General features: G+C 43.6%; 1 protein-coding gene across 2 annotated transcripts in view; it reads left to right on the plus strand.

Moving 5' to 3' along the window:
* The window catches only part of LOC308335789 (1-phosphatidylinositol 4,5-bisphosphate phosphodiesterase beta-3-like), a 71,997-nt gene extending 60,924 nt beyond the window's left edge, over positions 1 to 11,073 (plus strand). For both annotated transcript variants that reach the window (XM_080792988.1, XM_080792989.1), the window contains exons 28-34: positions 76 to 185; positions 374 to 533; positions 1,093 to 1,169; positions 2,500 to 2,589; positions 2,896 to 2,953; positions 4,397 to 4,483; positions 5,419 to 11,073. In XM_080792988.1, coding sequence (XP_080649114.1) covers positions 76 to 185; positions 374 to 533; positions 1,093 to 1,169; positions 2,500 to 2,589; positions 2,896 to 2,953; positions 4,397 to 4,483; positions 5,419 to 5,781 — 945 coding nt within the window. In that variant the 3' untranslated portion in view covers positions 5,782 to 11,073. The remainder of the gene's footprint in view (positions 1 to 75; positions 186 to 373; positions 534 to 1,092; positions 1,170 to 2,499; positions 2,590 to 2,895; positions 2,954 to 4,396; positions 4,484 to 5,418) is intronic.
* The last annotated feature ends 7,362 nt before the right edge of the window (positions 11,074 to 18,435 follow it).

The raw sequence follows: 18,435 nt of genomic DNA on the forward strand, positions 1-18,435 counted from the left end.
TGTGTGTGTGTGTGTGTGTGTGTGTGTGTGTGTGTGTGTGTGTGTGTGTGTGTGTGTGTGTGTGTGTGCGCGCAGGTGTGGACTCACAGCAAGGAGCAGAAGAGCAAGTGCAACCAGATTCAGTCTGACACGCAGCGCAGACGCAGTCAGATGGAGAAAAACCTGAAGCGGAGCCTCAAGAAGAAGTATGTGCACGCACGCACACATGCGCACACACACGCACACATGCGCACACACACGCACACAAACATAATCGATTCGGCAATGCATCGCCTTTCGGCCGTGCAGCAACGTGGCGCAATCGATAATCAAAGCCTAATTAGTTCAAATACCGGTAAATAACTAAAACGTGTGTGTGTGTGTGTTCTCTCAGTGAGTCAGGTGAGCCGGTCCAGCGACAGCTAGCGGCTCTGGACCAGGACCTGATGAAACAGAACGTCCAGCTGCGCGAGTGGCAGATGAAGGAACTGATGACTCTACGGCAGCAACAACACGCGCTGGAGGGAGAGAGGCGACGCACACACCTCAGAGAGGTGCGCGCACGCGCACGCTCGCACACACACACACACAAACACCCTGGAGAGAGGGAGGCGACGCACACACCTCAGAGAGGTGCACGCTCGCACACACACACACACACACACACACACACCCTGGAGAGAGGGAGGCGACGCACACACCTCAGAGAGGTGCGCGCACGCTCACACACACACACACACACACACACACACACACACACACCCTGGAGAGAGGGAGGAGGCGCACACACCTCAGAGAGGTGCACGCACATGCACACGGATGTGCACACACATACACACACAAATCCAGTATTAATATTGTCTTCTCTTATCTTCTTTTCAATACAGCAGCAAATGACTGAAACTCTGTTTTAATCAATTCTCTTACAAAGATCCTGTATTTTCTTTTTTTACGCGCCCTCTGCTGTTTGCATTTGCAGCTTTCTGATCAAAATTGTGTGTGTGTGTGTGTGTGTGTGTGTGTGTGTGTGTGTGTGTGTGTGTGTGTGTGTGTGTGTGTGTGTGTGTGTGTGTGTGTGTGTGTGTGTGTGTGCGCGCGCGTGCACGTGCGCAGGCATTTCAGCATCTCAAAAAGACGGCCATGGAGAGCCAATTAGGCCAGCTGAAGAAACTGAAAGAAACCTGTGAAAAGTAAGTGACAGGTTCAAAGCGTAGGTTAACAGTTCCTATATATATTATTCTTTATGATTGCTATTATTCATTTTCATTTTCATTTTCATTCATTCTACAGTAATATGAATGATGATAATACTAATAATAATGATTATTATTATTATTATAAGTTGAATTTCCACTTAATATAAGTGATTCCCTGGCATAATTAATTACTAGGCTACAGCAAAAAATTATTATACAACACCAATATTAGAAATTGTTATTTCAACGAGTCCCATTGGTCACATATTTTGTCTGGCTTTGGGTCTGGTGACCGGACTAGGCATTGATTCATATATGAATTCACTTGTAGCGTATTCCACAGGCGCGCTGCTGCTGCTGGCTGTACAGGCTTCTACACGGCGCTGCCCCGTCCGCCACATGGTGCAAACACACAGTGGGTTCTTTTTGAGTGAGCAAAACTCGAGCCCAGCCAGCACTTCAGCCGTTCCTTAAACTCTTTCAGCGACACCTGGTGGTCACCAGTTTAGGCTTTGAGTGCCAATTCTCCCATTATAAAGAAAGAAAGAATTTGTAATTCTATTATGCATGTAATGTGCATGTCATCGCCAGTTTAGAGGATTATTATTTTTATTTATTTTTATTCCCCATCCCACTTGCATCTGGGTGTTAGAATGACTACGAGGCCCACATCAATCACCAAACATCATTTTTCTATCTCAAGAACATGGCCAAACTCCGTATCACCCTCACACTGCCTGATGCCGAAAAGCTGGTCCACGCCTTTGTCTCCTCCAGGTTGGACTACTGTAATGCACTTCTCATCAGGGTCCCTAGCAAGAGCCTTCAAAGGCTCAAATTCATCCAGAACAGCGCCGCTAGGGTCCTGATGAGAGTGTGTAAATACGAGAACATCACACCAATCCTCCGCTCACTCCACCACTGGCTCCCTGTCTCATTCTGGACTGAATACAAGATCTCCCTGCCTCTCAGTGCATCCACGGCGACGCTCCATCCTACCTCAAGGAATTAGTCTCCCTTCAACCCTCCGCTCCTCAAACACTAACCACCTCAAAACCCATCGAGACCGACCTGCGCCCCATGGGTGCTGATCCAGTGGGAACGTGTCCATGACACATTCCCACCGGCATACGTATTGGCGCTGTGTAGCCATGCTAATTGAAATGAAGGGATTACGTATTAAATGCAGGAGTTAGTGGGAGTGTTTTTGTCTTAATTGGTGGCATCATGAAAACATTACAGCGTTATGTCTCTCTGTGTGTGTGTGTGTGTGTGTGTGTGTGCGTGTGCGTGTGCGTGTGCGTGTGTGTGTGTGCGTGTGCAGAGAGAAGAAAGAGTTGCAGAAGATACTGGACAGGAAAAGACTGAACAGCATCAGCGAAGCCAAGAGTCGAGACAAGGACAAGGCTGAGACGTAAGCGTGTGTGTGTGTGTGTGTGTGTGTGTGTGTGTGTGTGTGTGTATGTGTGCGTGTATGAAATATAATACCAGGATACTCAAATGTAATGATTTAGTTTGATACCCTACTGTCTTCTCACTCTCAGTGTGTGTGTGTGTGTGTGTGTGTGTGTGTGTGTGTGTGTGTGTGTGTGTGTGTGTGTGTGTGTGTGTGTGTGTGTGTGTGTGTGTGTGTCTCTCTCTCTCTCTCTCTCTCTCTCTGTATCTCTCTCTGTGTCTCTCCCTCACTCCCCCCCCCCCTCTCTCTCTGTCTCTCTCCTAGGGATCTAAATGAAATCAACAGGAAACACATTTCAGACTCGGTCTCATTAATCCGCAGGGTGAGAGCGCACGCACACACACGGACACGCACACACACACACACATACACGCACACGCACACGCACACACACGCACAGACCCAGCAACACGTTGCGAGCTTGTAGATTGGCTATTTTCAGCATGCAACCAAGTGTAAAATGACTTATACTGGATCTCTTTTACACTAGTCCCTTCCTAACATTTTAGTCTAGTTTTTATTTGTTGGCAAACTTTTCAATATATTTAGTCTTAGTTTTAGTCATCATAGCTTAGTTTTCATTTAGTTTCCATTTAATTTTCCTCAGTGAAAAAAGGTAGTCGACATTTTTTTTTGTCGTATTGGTATTATTCATCGAAATCAACACTGTTTGCCGACCACCCTGCAGTCTCACATACTCACATACATACTATCTAGTTACTAGTGATCCATGCCACCAGTCCTGGGTCCACCCCCGTCAGCACAAGCTTCTCTGCGAGCAATAGAGGCTGGATCGTATTGAAGGTGCTGGAGGAGCCAAAACACATCATTCTGACTGTGTAGTCTGAAAACGCCATAGTCTGAAAACTCACCTCTTCAGACTCCAGAACTTGCCGTAGCACTTGCCCTGGCCTCGACCTTACAGGTGTCTGCAAAGGCTAAACTTATGTCATTTAGATTTAGATGTAATTTAGATGTAGTTTATGTAGACATAGCACTCTATAGTGTATACTTATTGTTGGACCACCGGAGAGATGGGTGACAGCCGGAATGTAGACGGCATCCGGGTGAGCAGTATGGCCCGGGTTAGCGCCCCAGTCTGTGTCCTCCGTGAGGAGGAAGCCCAAAAAACTCACGTGAGGCCTTTAGGAGGGCCATTCAAGCCGCAAGCGGAGCCTTCTGCACCACCGTTTCCCATCCACCACTCCCGAATGAAGTGTCTGGTGCTGAGAATCTGGTGCAACGCACAGGTCCTGGCTGCACGCCACCTGGTGAGAGCAGGAGTGGACCTGGTGAGGCGTAGGAGGGTCCCTCCATTCTATGCCTCCACACGCCGGATGGTTCTACCTCCCAGTCCCGGCAGAGTAGTTCTGAAGCAGCGGATTGTGTGGCCCTTAATGGGACGGATCGAGGGTAGCTACTGGGACGTAAGTCCGGACTTGATCACCCCGGCTGGGTCACCTGAGTGAGGGGTATGATGTTGCAAGACCCGAAACCCCGAGGACATTGGGATACATCACTGAGGATACACCCCAGGTGCATCCATGCAATGTTCTTTTTTCCCCCCTTTTTTTTCTAGTTTCATTGTAGTAGTAGTTTCAGATTCTACTGTTAAACTGGTTCTTAGCTTACTTATGATCCTTGATGAGTATTTCTTTATGTATTTAATGTATTACCATGTGTTGTTCTTGCTTTACTGTAAAGTTGCTCTGGATTAAGAGCGTCTGCTAAATGCCTACATTGTCAATTGTACATTTTCTCTCAGTTGGAGGTGGCTCAGCCCCTGAGACAGGACAAACTGGTACTGAGACAGAAAGAGGTTCTGCAACACATAGACGACGAGCTTCCACTGGTGAGAGCACCCACGCACGCACGCACGCAGATAGTTTGGCTCTGGGAAGGCAGAGTGAAGTGGGTTGAAGATAGTTTGATAATTGTATCATGCATTTGTTGCATCAAATAAATCAAATCAAACAATGTGCACGTTCCATAATGCAATTCCAATGGTGAAAGCTGTGTTGTTTTCACCCCCTCGCGAAGGAATGGTGGGTTTGGCCACGCACCGAAATACCCGTATGTTTCTTAAAGAATGATGTGTGTGTAGTCTTGCGTGGCCAGACTGTTGCCTCTCGCATTTTCCAAACGCTTCTTAAAACATTCAAACATTTCTTAAAATATATATTCGTGAAAGGAAATGGCAGCTTCCTTACTCGGATTTCGGAAGGTATAGAGTAGTTCCAGACTATATATCATTCAGGAGATGTCGTTCCAGACTCTATATAGCATTCAGGAGGTGTAGTTCCAGACTAAAGTCAAAGTCATACGATTTGTCACACACGTTACCGCAGTGAAATTTGTTCTCCGCATTTGACCCATCTCTTGGAGCAGTGAGACGCAGCCAAGGAGCGGTGAGCTGCAGCGTGCGCCGCGCTCGGGAATCATTTGATTAGTAGATTTGACCCCCAATCCAACCCTTTGATGCCGAGTGTCAAGCAGGGAGGCACTGGGTCCCATTTTTACAGTCTTTGGTATGACCCGGCCGGGGATCGAACCCCGACCTCCCAGTTTCAGGGCGGACACTCTAACCACAAGGCCACTGAGCTGACTCTATAGCATTCAGGAGATGTCGTTCCAGACACTATATAGCATTCAGGAGGTGTAGTTCCAGACTCTATATATCATTCAGGAGGTGTAGTTCCAGACTATATAGTATTTGTATTTGTGGAATAGTTTCTATCTCCTGGGTGACATGGTCTTGTATTCGTGTCTCCTGCGTGTGTGGTTCAGCTCAAGTCCCGATTGGACAGGGATCTGGAGGCGGAGCTTCAGCGAATGCCACAGGAGATCTGCCAGCACCTGGAGGCGGAGCTCAGCAGCAAGGGCCTCAGCAGCGACGCCCTCTTCTCGTCCCCGTCGTCCAATCGCAGCAAAGGCAGCAGCGGCAGCCCCACCCCCAGCCAGGGCTCGGCCTCGGGCCCGCCCTCCTCCAACTGCTCCACGCCCACTCTTCCCTCCACGCCCAACCGGAGCGCTGCGACCTCCTGTTGGAACCGCAGCCTGGACAATAGCCTCGCCTCATTGGCCGACTCCTCCTGCTCGTCAAACGCCCCCGCCCTATCGGAAGGCGAGGTGCCGTTCGGTGTAAATTAATCGTAAAAAAAGAAGCGATAGAGTATATATTTAGTCGGGTGTGTAATGATAATAATAGAAAATGTGGGGAAAGTAATCATTCGGGGTATTTACTTTGATTAATTTTATTGTTTCGTTTTTGTTGTTTTATCACAAACCGTCTCTTCTTCAGAGCTTTTTAATGTTTTTTTTGTTTTTTTTTCATCGTACATCTCACTGGAACCTAAGTGTGAGAGTCAAAACCTTGCCTATCCAAACACAGAGGATTATACTATCTTTACATTTGGGAGAAAGAGTTAATGGTTGCTTATGATGAGACGTTAGTAGTGCGAGTGACAGGCCTGGCGTAGAGAGTTTTGTCTGTAAGAGCAATAATGAGCAGGAGGGGACACCATTGTTTTAGCTGCGTACAGGATTTTAGAGCCCATTATTTGCACCTTTGAGAATATACTCAAATATTTTAGTGGCCGGTGTCCACAGAAGGCGTGATCCGTGATCGGAGGAGCGCTTTTTGGCGCTCCGGATTGTGTCGGGAGTGCTTGAAAGCATCGCTTGTTGACAGCCTGCAACCGGTCAACTGTTGCTGTGCTCCAAAGTCCTGCCTTAAGCCGTCTGCGTTATCACAAGTAACAACCAATAGCCAGTGGTGGAAAAGTACACTAGTACTTTATTTACCTAAGTCAAGGGGGTTCTCGGGGCACCACATGACCGAAGAAAAAAGCCTTCCCAAGCTTGGCGGAGCCGGTGGGAAAAAACACCACATAATGTATTCCTATGGGACAACTGTGCGCAGAAAGCCTGTACCTTTCAATCGGATTGCGGCAAATGGATCAAGGCTAATTTTCCGATTCTAGCACACCAGTGCGCGTCATTTGAGGGCAGTGAGGGCATCCTAAGACTTGTCAAAGGTTGGTGAAATATGCTCTGAATCAGTGCTTAAGTAAATGTAATTAGTTACTTTACACCAATAGCCTAGCTGAAACAACAGTAGACATGGTTCAACGTCAACATTCAAGGCGGCAGCGGCAGCTACGGGCGGGATCTTGGCGAGAATGCACGTGACGCCCATCGAGTAGCACCTGTTGCAATTGTATGTCCTATCGGCCTTTAAAATTGGAAAACCGCCTTCTATTCTTGAAAGCAAGTGAAGACATGACCTACGACATCCGATGTCATGTGATAGTGATATCAGGCGTTTGTTAACACTTGTCGTTTGAGGGGGTTGTTTACTTTTCTTGCTGGTACGGCTACTATACGTCATTGTAGACGCGTCAATATGATTGACAGACATGCAGTCCCCTGTCAAGTAGCTTGAAAAAAAATGGACGGCCTTGTCGGCGTTAGCCTACCGAGGTCCCAGATGGAAATAGTTTGTGAAACGAGTGAAGCAATTAAATTCTTCCATTCTGCAAAGTCAAGGTTAGATTTCTTTGCCGTTGAAGAATAATCCCCTAAATTCACACTGACCTTGAATGTTGCACAAAAAATGTTGACACAAACTAAATGGTACTTTATATTTAACAACACTCTGTCCGTTACTTTGTCAATACGTAACGTAACCCATTACTGAAGGCTATTTGCTCATTAGCTGCCTGTAAAAAAGGTAGGGTATATAAGTGATATTTGTTGGTGTGTTTGTTCAGTAACGGGAGTCTCCCTGTCTCTTGCAGATCTTTAATAAAAACAGGAAATGCACTTTCAGGTGGTTTGTCAATTTCAGCCAATAGTGGGCATGCGCGTGACATCGTTTAACACTCATCTAACAAACACAAACAATATCACTTATTCACTTTCCCTACCTTTATAAACTCTACACTTGTATTTTATATTTTCCTTCCATTTGGATCGCGTGGTACGATAATAGATGATGTATTATTGTGTGTATGAACTTCTGCATATAGGGCATAGCAGTGGGCTTGTCTTTTAACCGGCCATTCATTTTACCCATAGAGATTTTACAAAAAAATATGTATATCAATTATTTTAAGCTGGATGGCTTGATTCTATAGGCTTAAAACAATTGATATAAATATTCTTTGTGAATCTCTATGGGGAAAAATGAAATGAATGGTTGATTTTTCAGTGGCACTAGAGAACCCACGGCCACTGCTATGCCCTATAATGTTTCCATTTGAACCGTGGTACAACCATAGATTAATTAATGTATATGTGTTCCGTACATTGTTTTCCTGTGTATTACGTCTACTTGAATTATACTACTGACCACAAGTGCTAGAGAGAGAGAAAGGGGGGGTGAATGTTGGCTTATTTATACCTTGTGGCACATGCGTTTTGGGTAAAGATGTATATTGGGGGGCTCGTCACCAACAAAGTTGCCATACATGAATATGAACATTTATTACGAGTGTTTTAATGCTGTATAAGTGCTTTATAAATGTGCTTACAATGCCAGTGGCTTTCAACCAGTGGCCTTGAGAGGGTTCCAGGTGGTCCACATCAGCTATAATTATGATGGAGAGTTGGTAACCAAATGGATTTAGATCTTTATCTCTTCAGAGTGTATAATTGCACGCTCTCAAGAGTTAAACAATCTGCTTTACGTCATTTACAAGAAGTCTACACAATTAGAGAATGTAGATTAATTGTTATTTCGATCAATGTTTGTACAGCATGGAATTGTCAACCAAATCTTATCCAACAACAACAAAGTATTCTTTAATTTTGGGGTCTGAGAGGCTAAATGTCATCAAATGGTGGTCCGTGGGTCAAATGCTGAATAAGTAAATGGACCTTGGCATGAAAAGGGTTGAAAACCACTGTTATAATGCTGTCTTACCACAGTTCTCTTTAGTTTTTAATTTAATTTTGTATTGTTATTCCTGACCCATCCAAAGCAACAGCATCGCCCAAATCCTTGACATTTTCATACGCTTTCAAACTGCGCTCTAATGGCGTTTTTAAAAGAACACAGAAACTGTTTGTTTTTTAAAATATTCTTTTGGGATTTATTTAATTTAATTTCAGCTTTTTGTGTAGTTGCAATGCCCAACAGCTTTTATTTTCTTTTCTTTTTTTTTATTAAGTCTGGAAAGTTTTTCTGTACACTTGTGGCCATAATCTGAATTATTTTTGCAATCTTCAGTTGGTGCGATTGTACAGTAAAGGCCGGATTTTTAGCGGCGTTTCTCCATCGGTTTTCCGAAAAACGTGTCCAGTGTGCAACCACCTTTAGCATCAGAAATGATGCTTCGGCCAGTAGGCTTTTCTTTTCATTAACCACTTGAACCCCATGCATCCCTATTCTGGGGAAACGTTCGCGAGAAAATAAAATAAAAAAGCGTACTCAGGACGGTGGACGGGATTGAGCCCAGAATCCTAAACAGAGAATCCTAAACAGAACATGGCTATTTTCAGCGAAATTTCCACCACAGTAGAGGCTATGCGCGTGACATCATTGTCATTGTACCCAAAGGTTATGCGGGAACGCCTATACTGAGTGGTTAAAAAAAAAAGTTCTTAGACTTGGACAGGACTTAAAATCTTGCTTTCCAAAGGGTTTTTTTTTTTAGTAGACAGATTAGCACCAATAGCCTACGACTAGCTTGAAGCAATTGCTAAAAATGATCAGATACCAAAACCCACTTCCATTCCAAAGTATTCCAAATGAACGTGGCACAGTGTACTATAGCCTTTTAGAATATGACTTTATGAATAGGTACTCAAAGTCTCATCCTGTGTTTTGGGCTCATTTAGGTCCTTAATAGTTTTTCAGTCATGGGTTTAATGTAGGGATGCACCGGTGGTGGCAACTCTGGTCCGATATATCTTTTTTATTTTGCTTTTGTTATTTGTATGCCCAACTGTTCTGATTCCCCCCCTAATTTAGTCATTACTATTGATTCCTCCACACACATTTCTGTGTGTTGTCACTGATGGCGTATCATACTGACTCACCTGCCAGTGAGGAGCCCCCACCGGGAGGACATGGCTAGAGCCAGAGCCATATAGAGTAAAGGCTTACATAGTCTGGATTTTCGTTGGTGGGGTGACCACCGAACTACAACATGACGTCACGAGCCACGGTGAAGAGCAAACCACTTATCTCTTATCTCTGTTTTTACTCACCACCGCTCAACGTTATTTCAGCTCCGGTAGTCAGCTCACCACCGGAGCGGTGGTCACCACACCACCGAAAATCCAGACTATGAATAGGCCTTAAGACAGAGTTACGACAACTCCGTTCGCTTCATGGGGCCAGTCCAATGGCGGCTCTTCTACAGTCCCCTGCCGAAGAGCATAGCGAACAGTGACAAAGTCCTGGACCAGAAGTTGGCAGAATGCACTGGACTCAGGCAACAGCCCAGCTTTAATGATCTTAAATCCCTTTATTTAGTAATAGTACAAACATAAACATTACAGAGACTTTAGTTGTCACTGTACAATAGGCCACTTTAAAACAGTTGTGTGACATACAGCTTGTGCTCAGTTTTCTGCCCCTCAATGTCATAACTCTGTCTTATACTCTTTGGCTAGAGCTACTCCTCCCGCCAACGCTCCCTCTGAATGGCTCCGCCCCCAGCCCGTACGTCACCATCCCCACCCCCGAACACGGACCATTCGTGTGCGTAGAGACCAGTGTTGATTTTGACGGCAATTTTAGTTTTAGTCACAGTCTCTTGAATGGTTTTCATTTTGTTTTAGTCTCACCAGGAATGTCTGTATTGTGTCGACTAAATGTCATAAGATTTTAGTCGACTAAATCTACAGTTGATTTAGTCGACTAAAATGTCTTTTGGCAATGGCAGATTTTACACTAGCCGATATACAAGCTCACAACGCGACGTGTTGTGAGCTTGTAGATCGGCTATTTTCAGCATGCAACCAAGTGTAAAATGACTTGTCTTTTACTTATACTGGTCTGGATGTCTTGTCCACTAGTCCCTCCCTAACATTTTAGTCTAGTTCAAATGTGTAAATTGTCAATACATTTAGTATTAGTTTTTGTTGTCATATCTTAGTTTTCATTTAGTTTCCATTTTGTTTTCCTTTTTCGTATTGGTCGACGAAATCAACACTGGTAGAGACGCTCAACAAAGCCAGACGCACCGCGGAATGTCAACGTATTAGTCGGATAAAGGTTGACGAGGCAAACATCGTCTGACACCGATATGGCGGCGCACCCCTTTGTTAAAGGGTTTTATACTGTACATCCAATTTCTGCATCGTCTTTTTTAAATGTTATTAATGCACTTTGATCATTCTGTGGTATTATTATTATTATTATTGTTTGTTTTGTAAACAATGTTTTCCTCCCCTTGTGGCATTGACATCAATACAACCACTTTACAACTATTATGTAACTCTGTCTAATTTGTTTGTTTGTTTCCATTTGGTACTGAATGAGCCACATTCAAACTAATGGTGGAGCACAATTTACATTGGAGGCATTTATATACGACAGCGTCCTCACTTCCCACATTCACACACACATTCACACAACATTTAGTTTAGTTTATTAAGGATCCCCATTAGTCTACACCGTAGTGGAAACTATTCTTCCTGGGGTCCAGGCAAAAAGGACATCACAATACAAATCATAAAATACAGTACATGATCCATGTTTCTGAACAAACACACAAACCTAAAAAACTAAATTTATAACAGTAAAATAAAAAATAAATAAAAAAACAGATTTGTCAGTCCGAAAATATAATAACCTAATTTAATATAATTTCCTTTCTGATTATTGCTGCCTTGAGTTTTCTTTTGAAATAAAATGTAGGCGGTATGCAATGGCTCTGTACAACTGTAGAAACAAACTGAAGGGTTTCTGTGAGGAATGTACATTCTTTAAAAACAGAATAAGGCTGTATGCCAGTCTTTCATTCAATTCAATTCAAAGGGCTTTATTGGCATGAGAAAACATATGTATACATTGCCAAAGCAGAAAGAACAATACAACAATACAGCAATACAATAAAAACAAAAATGATGTACATTTGAAAGTCAGAATCTTCAATAGATCAATTTCTATGTATAGTGCAGGAATATACACAATGATTAGTCTTTAGGGTGGTTGTGTTCCATTTGATATCCTATCACAGCAACTCACAAATCTTGCTGCTGTGTTTGCACATTGTTGTACTTCGCCCAGCAGATATGGGAGTTTTTCATCATTGTTCATGTTTTCAAAATCTCGTGTGGTTGTAATCTGTGGGAAGTATGTGTCTCTGATGTCTTGGTACAATGGACAGATGGTTACGAAGTGTAGCTCGGTTTCAACTTTGTGTGCAGTGGGTGCATAGTCTGTCTTCTCTCTGGATACACCATCATCATCATTCACCATCATCCATAACAGCCTGGCATGCATAGCATCCACACTAGTCCTGACAGAGCAATTAAGTGCTAGTCTTCATGCTGCCCTGTTCTGAGCAAGCTGAAGTTTACTAAATTCTTGCTTTGATGCACTATACTAGACCAGATAACCGGACAGTAGTCCAGATTTGACAGAACTAGAGATTGTATGACTAGACTATTGTATGGCTGTATTATTGATCTGAATGGACCATGACAGTGTTTGCTCAATATAGTGACACCTAACAGTTTAACTTCTTTAACCTGTTCAATCGCAGCACCCTGCAAAGATAAGCTTAATTTATGATCTGTCCTGATAGCATATATTTAGAACCAATTACAATACATTTAGTTTTTAAGACATTCAACAGCTTATTTTCAGAAATGACTTGTACACCCAATGGAAATATAAACTTTGCAACGGGCCATTGCGCTGAGCACTGGCAGTGGCAGTGTTTACCTATACTTGTGAGGACCTCTGCTTGGATTCATGAGTGGGGCACCGACGATCTGCAAGCTCACAACGCGCTGCATGTGGACGCAACACTTGGAGCTTGTGCTGTTTGTGGATCATCAGTCTATCTGTCCGCTTTATCCCGCTGCACCTTGTCAGTGCAGAGAGCGCTCTCCGTGGTGCTGAAATCCTTTTTGCTGTTGTATTCCACTATTTCAGGAATTTCCAGAATTGTAACGTGTGAGAGATGGGATCTGTCACGGGGCAGCCCGTGCGTTGGACGGCCACAGCCAGCCAGCCAGCCAGCCAGGGACGGACACACACTTAATGGAGTGGTTGCACCACTCAAAAACAACAGCGACAACATTCATTACATCTACTAGAATTTCGCCCGCCTTCGGCGGGCTCATCCCAGTGTCGTTGCAGCGCAATATGGGAAGAAGGAAATTGCAGGAGTTGACAGACTCCACTTCATGTTTCAGCTGTGTTTTTAAACTCAGTAGTGTGCCCTGCACACAGCGCACACTCGCAATTGCAGCTGGAGGGCGACGCGACACACACACACGCCCACACACACACACACTCACACACACACACACACACACACACACACACACACACACAGAGCGATGTGTGGATAAATCAGAGATTTGGGAAATGTGTTCTGAATGGGCCTGAATATATGTGTGTAGTGTCCTTTTGTGCACTTAAACCTCTCCAGCTGATCCAAAATGCCGCAGCTCGCTTGGTCTTCAACCAGCCAAAATTCTCACATGTCTCCCCCCTGCTCCGTTCCCTCCACTGGCTCCCGGTCGCTGCCCGCACAGAATACAAAACTCTGATGCTGGCATTCAAAGCAACCAAAGGTATGGCTCCCCCATATCTTGCAAGTATGATCGAACCCTACAAACCCTCCCGCTCACTCAGATCAGCCAACGCAGGGAAGCTGGAAGTACCCTCACTAAAAACGCCGGGACAACACTCCACACGTCCCAAACTCTTCTCCCTTCTGGCTCCAAAACTGTGGAATGCACTTCCCATTGCAGTCAGAACTGCAGCATCACTCCCAATCTTCCGCCGTAGTCTGAAAACCCACCTTTTCAGACTCCATCATGGCCCATAGCACTTACCCCACCCCCTTAGATAGCAATTCTGTAGACTTAGATAGCATTTGATACAGTCTTATAGCATGTTATGTAGACAGCATAAGTGCATTGTATGTGCTATTGTCATAGCACGTCATAGTACATATGTATAGCATAGTAGTATAGATGTATAGCTTATATGTATAGTTTCATTATAGATATTCCACTGTTACTTTCTTAGCTTACGCATGTTTCATGATAAATGTTTTTATGTGATGTATACCCATGCTTTTTTGTTCTTGCTTAATGTAAGTCGCTCTGGATTAAGAGCGTCTGCTAAATGCCTAAATTGTAAATTGTAAATTGTAGGCTGCAACAATGATTTCATAAAGTGTAGTTTAGTTTTGAACAGGCAACTAATGTAGTGATAGATTAATTGAATGGGCCTGAATAGATAGATAGATAGATTTCTTTATTTTTGTGTCATGCACCAAAGGCGCCCAGCCCACATGGGCTAATTGGGCTTACAGGACACACCATATCATTGCATTGAATATTGCATTGTGTACAATAAACAGATATGTTTTGTTGATATTCCCTTTTTTGTTTTTACACAAACAAAACATTCTGCCTTATTTCCCACGCCCTGCATAAAAAGTCTGCCAAAGCGCACACTCGCAATTGCAGCTGGAGGGCGACGCGACACACACACACACACACACACACACACACACACACACACACACACACAGAGAGCGATGTGTGGATAAATGACTGAGATTTGGGAAATGCGCACGCAAGCACAGAATGCACGGCGTGACAGGATTATATAGGTCACCCGTTTTGGTGTGACACACACGGCTTCCACATTTAGCTTCATACTGGTTGAAAGTGTCCTTCCAAAAATATTTTTTTTGCTCGAAATTCTTATTCACAATGACATTGAGTTGTGGTGTTGTTTTTAGGGTAATTGTTGCATAAGCGCTATTTCGCACTGGAGTCCCGTGAGGCGGGCCATCTCACTCCCCTCCCCTGTGTCTGAAGCAGCTAGCATGGAAGCTATATGGAACCTTTCCCTCCGAGTGCACACAACCATGCCGTTGTCCACGCGTCCATCCGATAGCTTTTAATGTAAATGTCCCATCCACTGAGCAAAAGCGATATAAGCGCCTTATTCATTAATTCGATTCATTTGGGTGTGGGGCTGTGCAGTGCTGTGGGCTTTAAATTGTGACGGAGGCGAGCTGCTGCTGCTGTTCGACTTCGAGTCGCTGTCTATGGAGCAGTATAGAGTAGGCGTGGCGCAGCATTAGAAGGGCGCAGCAAATACGACATTGAGGGGTAGAAACCATCCCGGTCGCGTGGTTGATCTAACGCGTGTGTCACTGTGAAGGACTGGCCCCATTAAGTGAACGTAGTTGGCGTAGTAGACGCCAACATGACGATTCTGACGTAGGCTGTAGAGGTTGAGCAAGAATAGCGTGTTTGAGAAAAGTAATATTTAAACAGTAAATAAGACATTTTTGGCGAATGCAATGTAGTCTATATGTGTTCTGGGAGTGTGGCGAATTTATTTAGCATATAGAGATGTCTGGTAAAAGTGTGGTTTGGTCGGAGAAAGCTGTTGGATAAACGGCCATGTGCTTATGTACCCCTGTCTATTAGGGTAGCAGGATGGGCCTGAATAGATAGATAGATAGATTTCTTTATTTTTGTGTCATGCACCAAAGGCGCCCAGCCCACATGGGCTTACAGGACACACCATATCATTGCATTCAATATTGCATTGTGTACAATAAACAGATATGTTTTGTTGATATTCCCTTTTTTTTTTACACAAACAAAAGATTCTGCCTTATTTCCCAGGCCCTGCATAAAAAGTCTAAACTCAGTAGTGTGCCCTGCACATGTAGTAACGGATGGGTTATAAATTATTATAATACTGTACTGCACTCCTTAGTATTGCACTGTACTGTAATGTTGTCCTCTGTACTGTACTTTACTGTACGTCTTTACTGTACTGTACTGTACTGTTGTTAGTGTTGTTATTGTTGTTTTTCTTATAATGATTATTATTATTATTGTTATTATTATTACATGCATTATTGTTCTGATGTGAGCTTGTTTGTAAATGAGTGAGTTTACAAAGAAGTTTATTGTTATTATTATTATTATTATGATTATTATTATTAGTATTGTTATTGTGATTATTACATGGATTATTGTTGTGATGTGAGCTTGTGGCTGACTGACTATCTAGAAAATGAAAACATGGCACTTCATTTAAAATAGGTTACAGACCCCTGTTATATGCGCTTGTTTTGGGATTATTTTTATAGACCTATTTACTTGTTTCTATGAGACATGGCAACAGCAGCGAAAGGCATCCACGTCTTTCTCTTGTGAAATGCTGAGATTAGAAACGACCATAATTATTTCATTTCTCAACCTTAAAAAATAAATAAAGACATCTCCATAATCCTTGGGAAGTGTGTGTAGCAAAAGTAGTCGGCATTGTCATGGTTGAAAGTATTCATGCAACACTGACGCTGTAAGCTGTGTGATGCTAACGCGCTAACACCGTTAGCATGGTCTGTGTTGGTGAAAGGGAAAAGGATAGATATGAAACTACTGGCCAAAATAAATGTCATAAAAAACACAACACCTAAAATCGGAATGTGATGGTGACCTATTGAGCACAAACAGACAATCATGATTTGCTTGCTGGACCTATAATTAATTTATGTGCATTACATTTCCACCTCGCACATATAAATCAAGCCACAGTGCAGTCAGAGAGTAGTTCACAGGTCACACACAGGAGCAGTGAAAGGGGGAGGGGACTTGGGATGGCAGTGTAGAGTAGGCACGACATTGAGAGGTAGAAACCATCCCGGTCGCGTGGTTGATGTAACGCGTGTGTCACTGTGAAGGACTGGCCCCATTAAGTGAACGTAGTTGGCGTAGTAGACGCCAACATGACGATTCTGACGTAGGCTGTTGAGGTTGAGCAAGAATAGCGTGTTTCAGAAAAGTAATATTTAAACAGTAAATAAGACATTTTTGGCGAATGCAATGTAGTCTATGTCTTTTGTGGGAGTGTGCAGGTTTTATTTTGCATAGAGAGATGTGTGGTGGAAGTGTGGCTTGGTCGGAGATAGAGCACGAATGAACGGCCAGGTGCTCATGCACCCCTGTCTATTAGGGTAGCAGGATATATACAAGTGAAAAGGTGTACCCATACTCATTCTTCATGCTCTATCTCCGACCGAACCACACTTTCACCACACATCTCTATATGCAAAATAAATTCGCCACGCTCCCCGAACTGACATAGCCTATTTTTTAGCCCTTCAAGTGTCTTATTTACTCTGCAAATAATACTTTTATGAAACACGCTGTTATTGCTCAACGTCAACAGCCTACGTCACAATCGTCATGTTGGCGTCTACCAAAATCGTCATGTTGGCGTCTACTACGCCAACTACGTTCACTTAATGGGGCCAGTCTTTCACAGTGACACACATGTTACATGAACCACGCGCCCGGGATGGTTTCTACCCCTCAATGTCGTATTTGCTGCGCCCTACGCTGTTGCCACAACACAAGGAATTTAACCACGCTACTTGCATACACTGCAACTCGCTTACAATTCGCAAACCTGGCAACACTGCCCTCTCTTACCAGCCCCGCCCCCACACTAGCTTGACAATGTCATCTCGCGCAGCACAGAATCTGATCTCGCGCAGGACATTGATGAGAGACAGAAGGAACAGGAGAGATTATACGATCGCTATTTCGCTTATTCCATCTAAATCTCTTTATTTACAAAAAAAATGACTCGACGATTCCCTTAGTTACATCAACATTGTTCTTTGTCAATAATCGGATTGGGCCAAAATATCACCCTTACACCGATCACTTTGCCTATTTTCGCCACACAGCCAATTTACTTCCGCGAGCGGCCGGGCCATTCCGCCCATGCGAATGCATGGAGAAAAAAAAGAGACGAAAATCCAACTGTATCGGAGCAGTGCCACACACACACACACACACACACACACAGAGAGGAGTTGGCCAGCATCTTAGCAGACATCACAAAGAAATCGATCTGTCCAACGACGATGGTACAAAGACAACAACACAGCCAACTATATTCTTATAGAGAAAAGCTCTCAGCTAATTCGCCCCGTGCAAAACAATTAACGCACGGAGTTGCGGTCTGCATAGCTGCAGACATGCGACCACTATCAGTGGTGGCAAACGCTGGCTTTCAATATTTAATGAGAGTTGCAGAACAGCAGAACCACGTTACAAAATGCCATGCAGGTCACACATGTTTTCACTCCTAAAATGTATAAAACTAATAATACATGTGAAACGTTGGCCGTTACAATCGTTTGGTGTAAAAGATCGTCAAATATATGGCCGTTAGTACTGTTAATTCAACATCCGGTGAGGGGAGGATACGGATTGTGTATGGAAATCAGCGCATACAGTGGGTGGGCTTTAGACCGGATGTAAGCCACATCCACTGAATGTACACTAAATAGAAATAGTATAAAATACTGCATAAAATGGTGTAGCCTACTGCAGCTATTTATAACCAGGTAGTGTATAAGTGAAATTACACACTTAAATTAGTATTTAATACTTGAACTAACAACAGATGGGTCTATATACTATTTGTCTTTTCTTCTTTTTTCTTTCATTTACTTACTTAGAGCTTAACAAGAATGTTACAAGTCATCTCATCTTAAAGAAACATTTAAAAAATGTTAGGGCATAAAACCCAAAGTTGTTAAACCTTTTCTTATTCTC

The sequence above is a fragment of the Protomyctophum bolini genome (genome assembly GCF_963924005.1).
Source record: "Protomyctophum bolini genome assembly, chromosome: 20".
Classification (NCBI taxonomy): Eukaryota; Metazoa; Chordata; class Actinopteri; order Myctophiformes; family Myctophidae; genus Protomyctophum; species Protomyctophum bolini.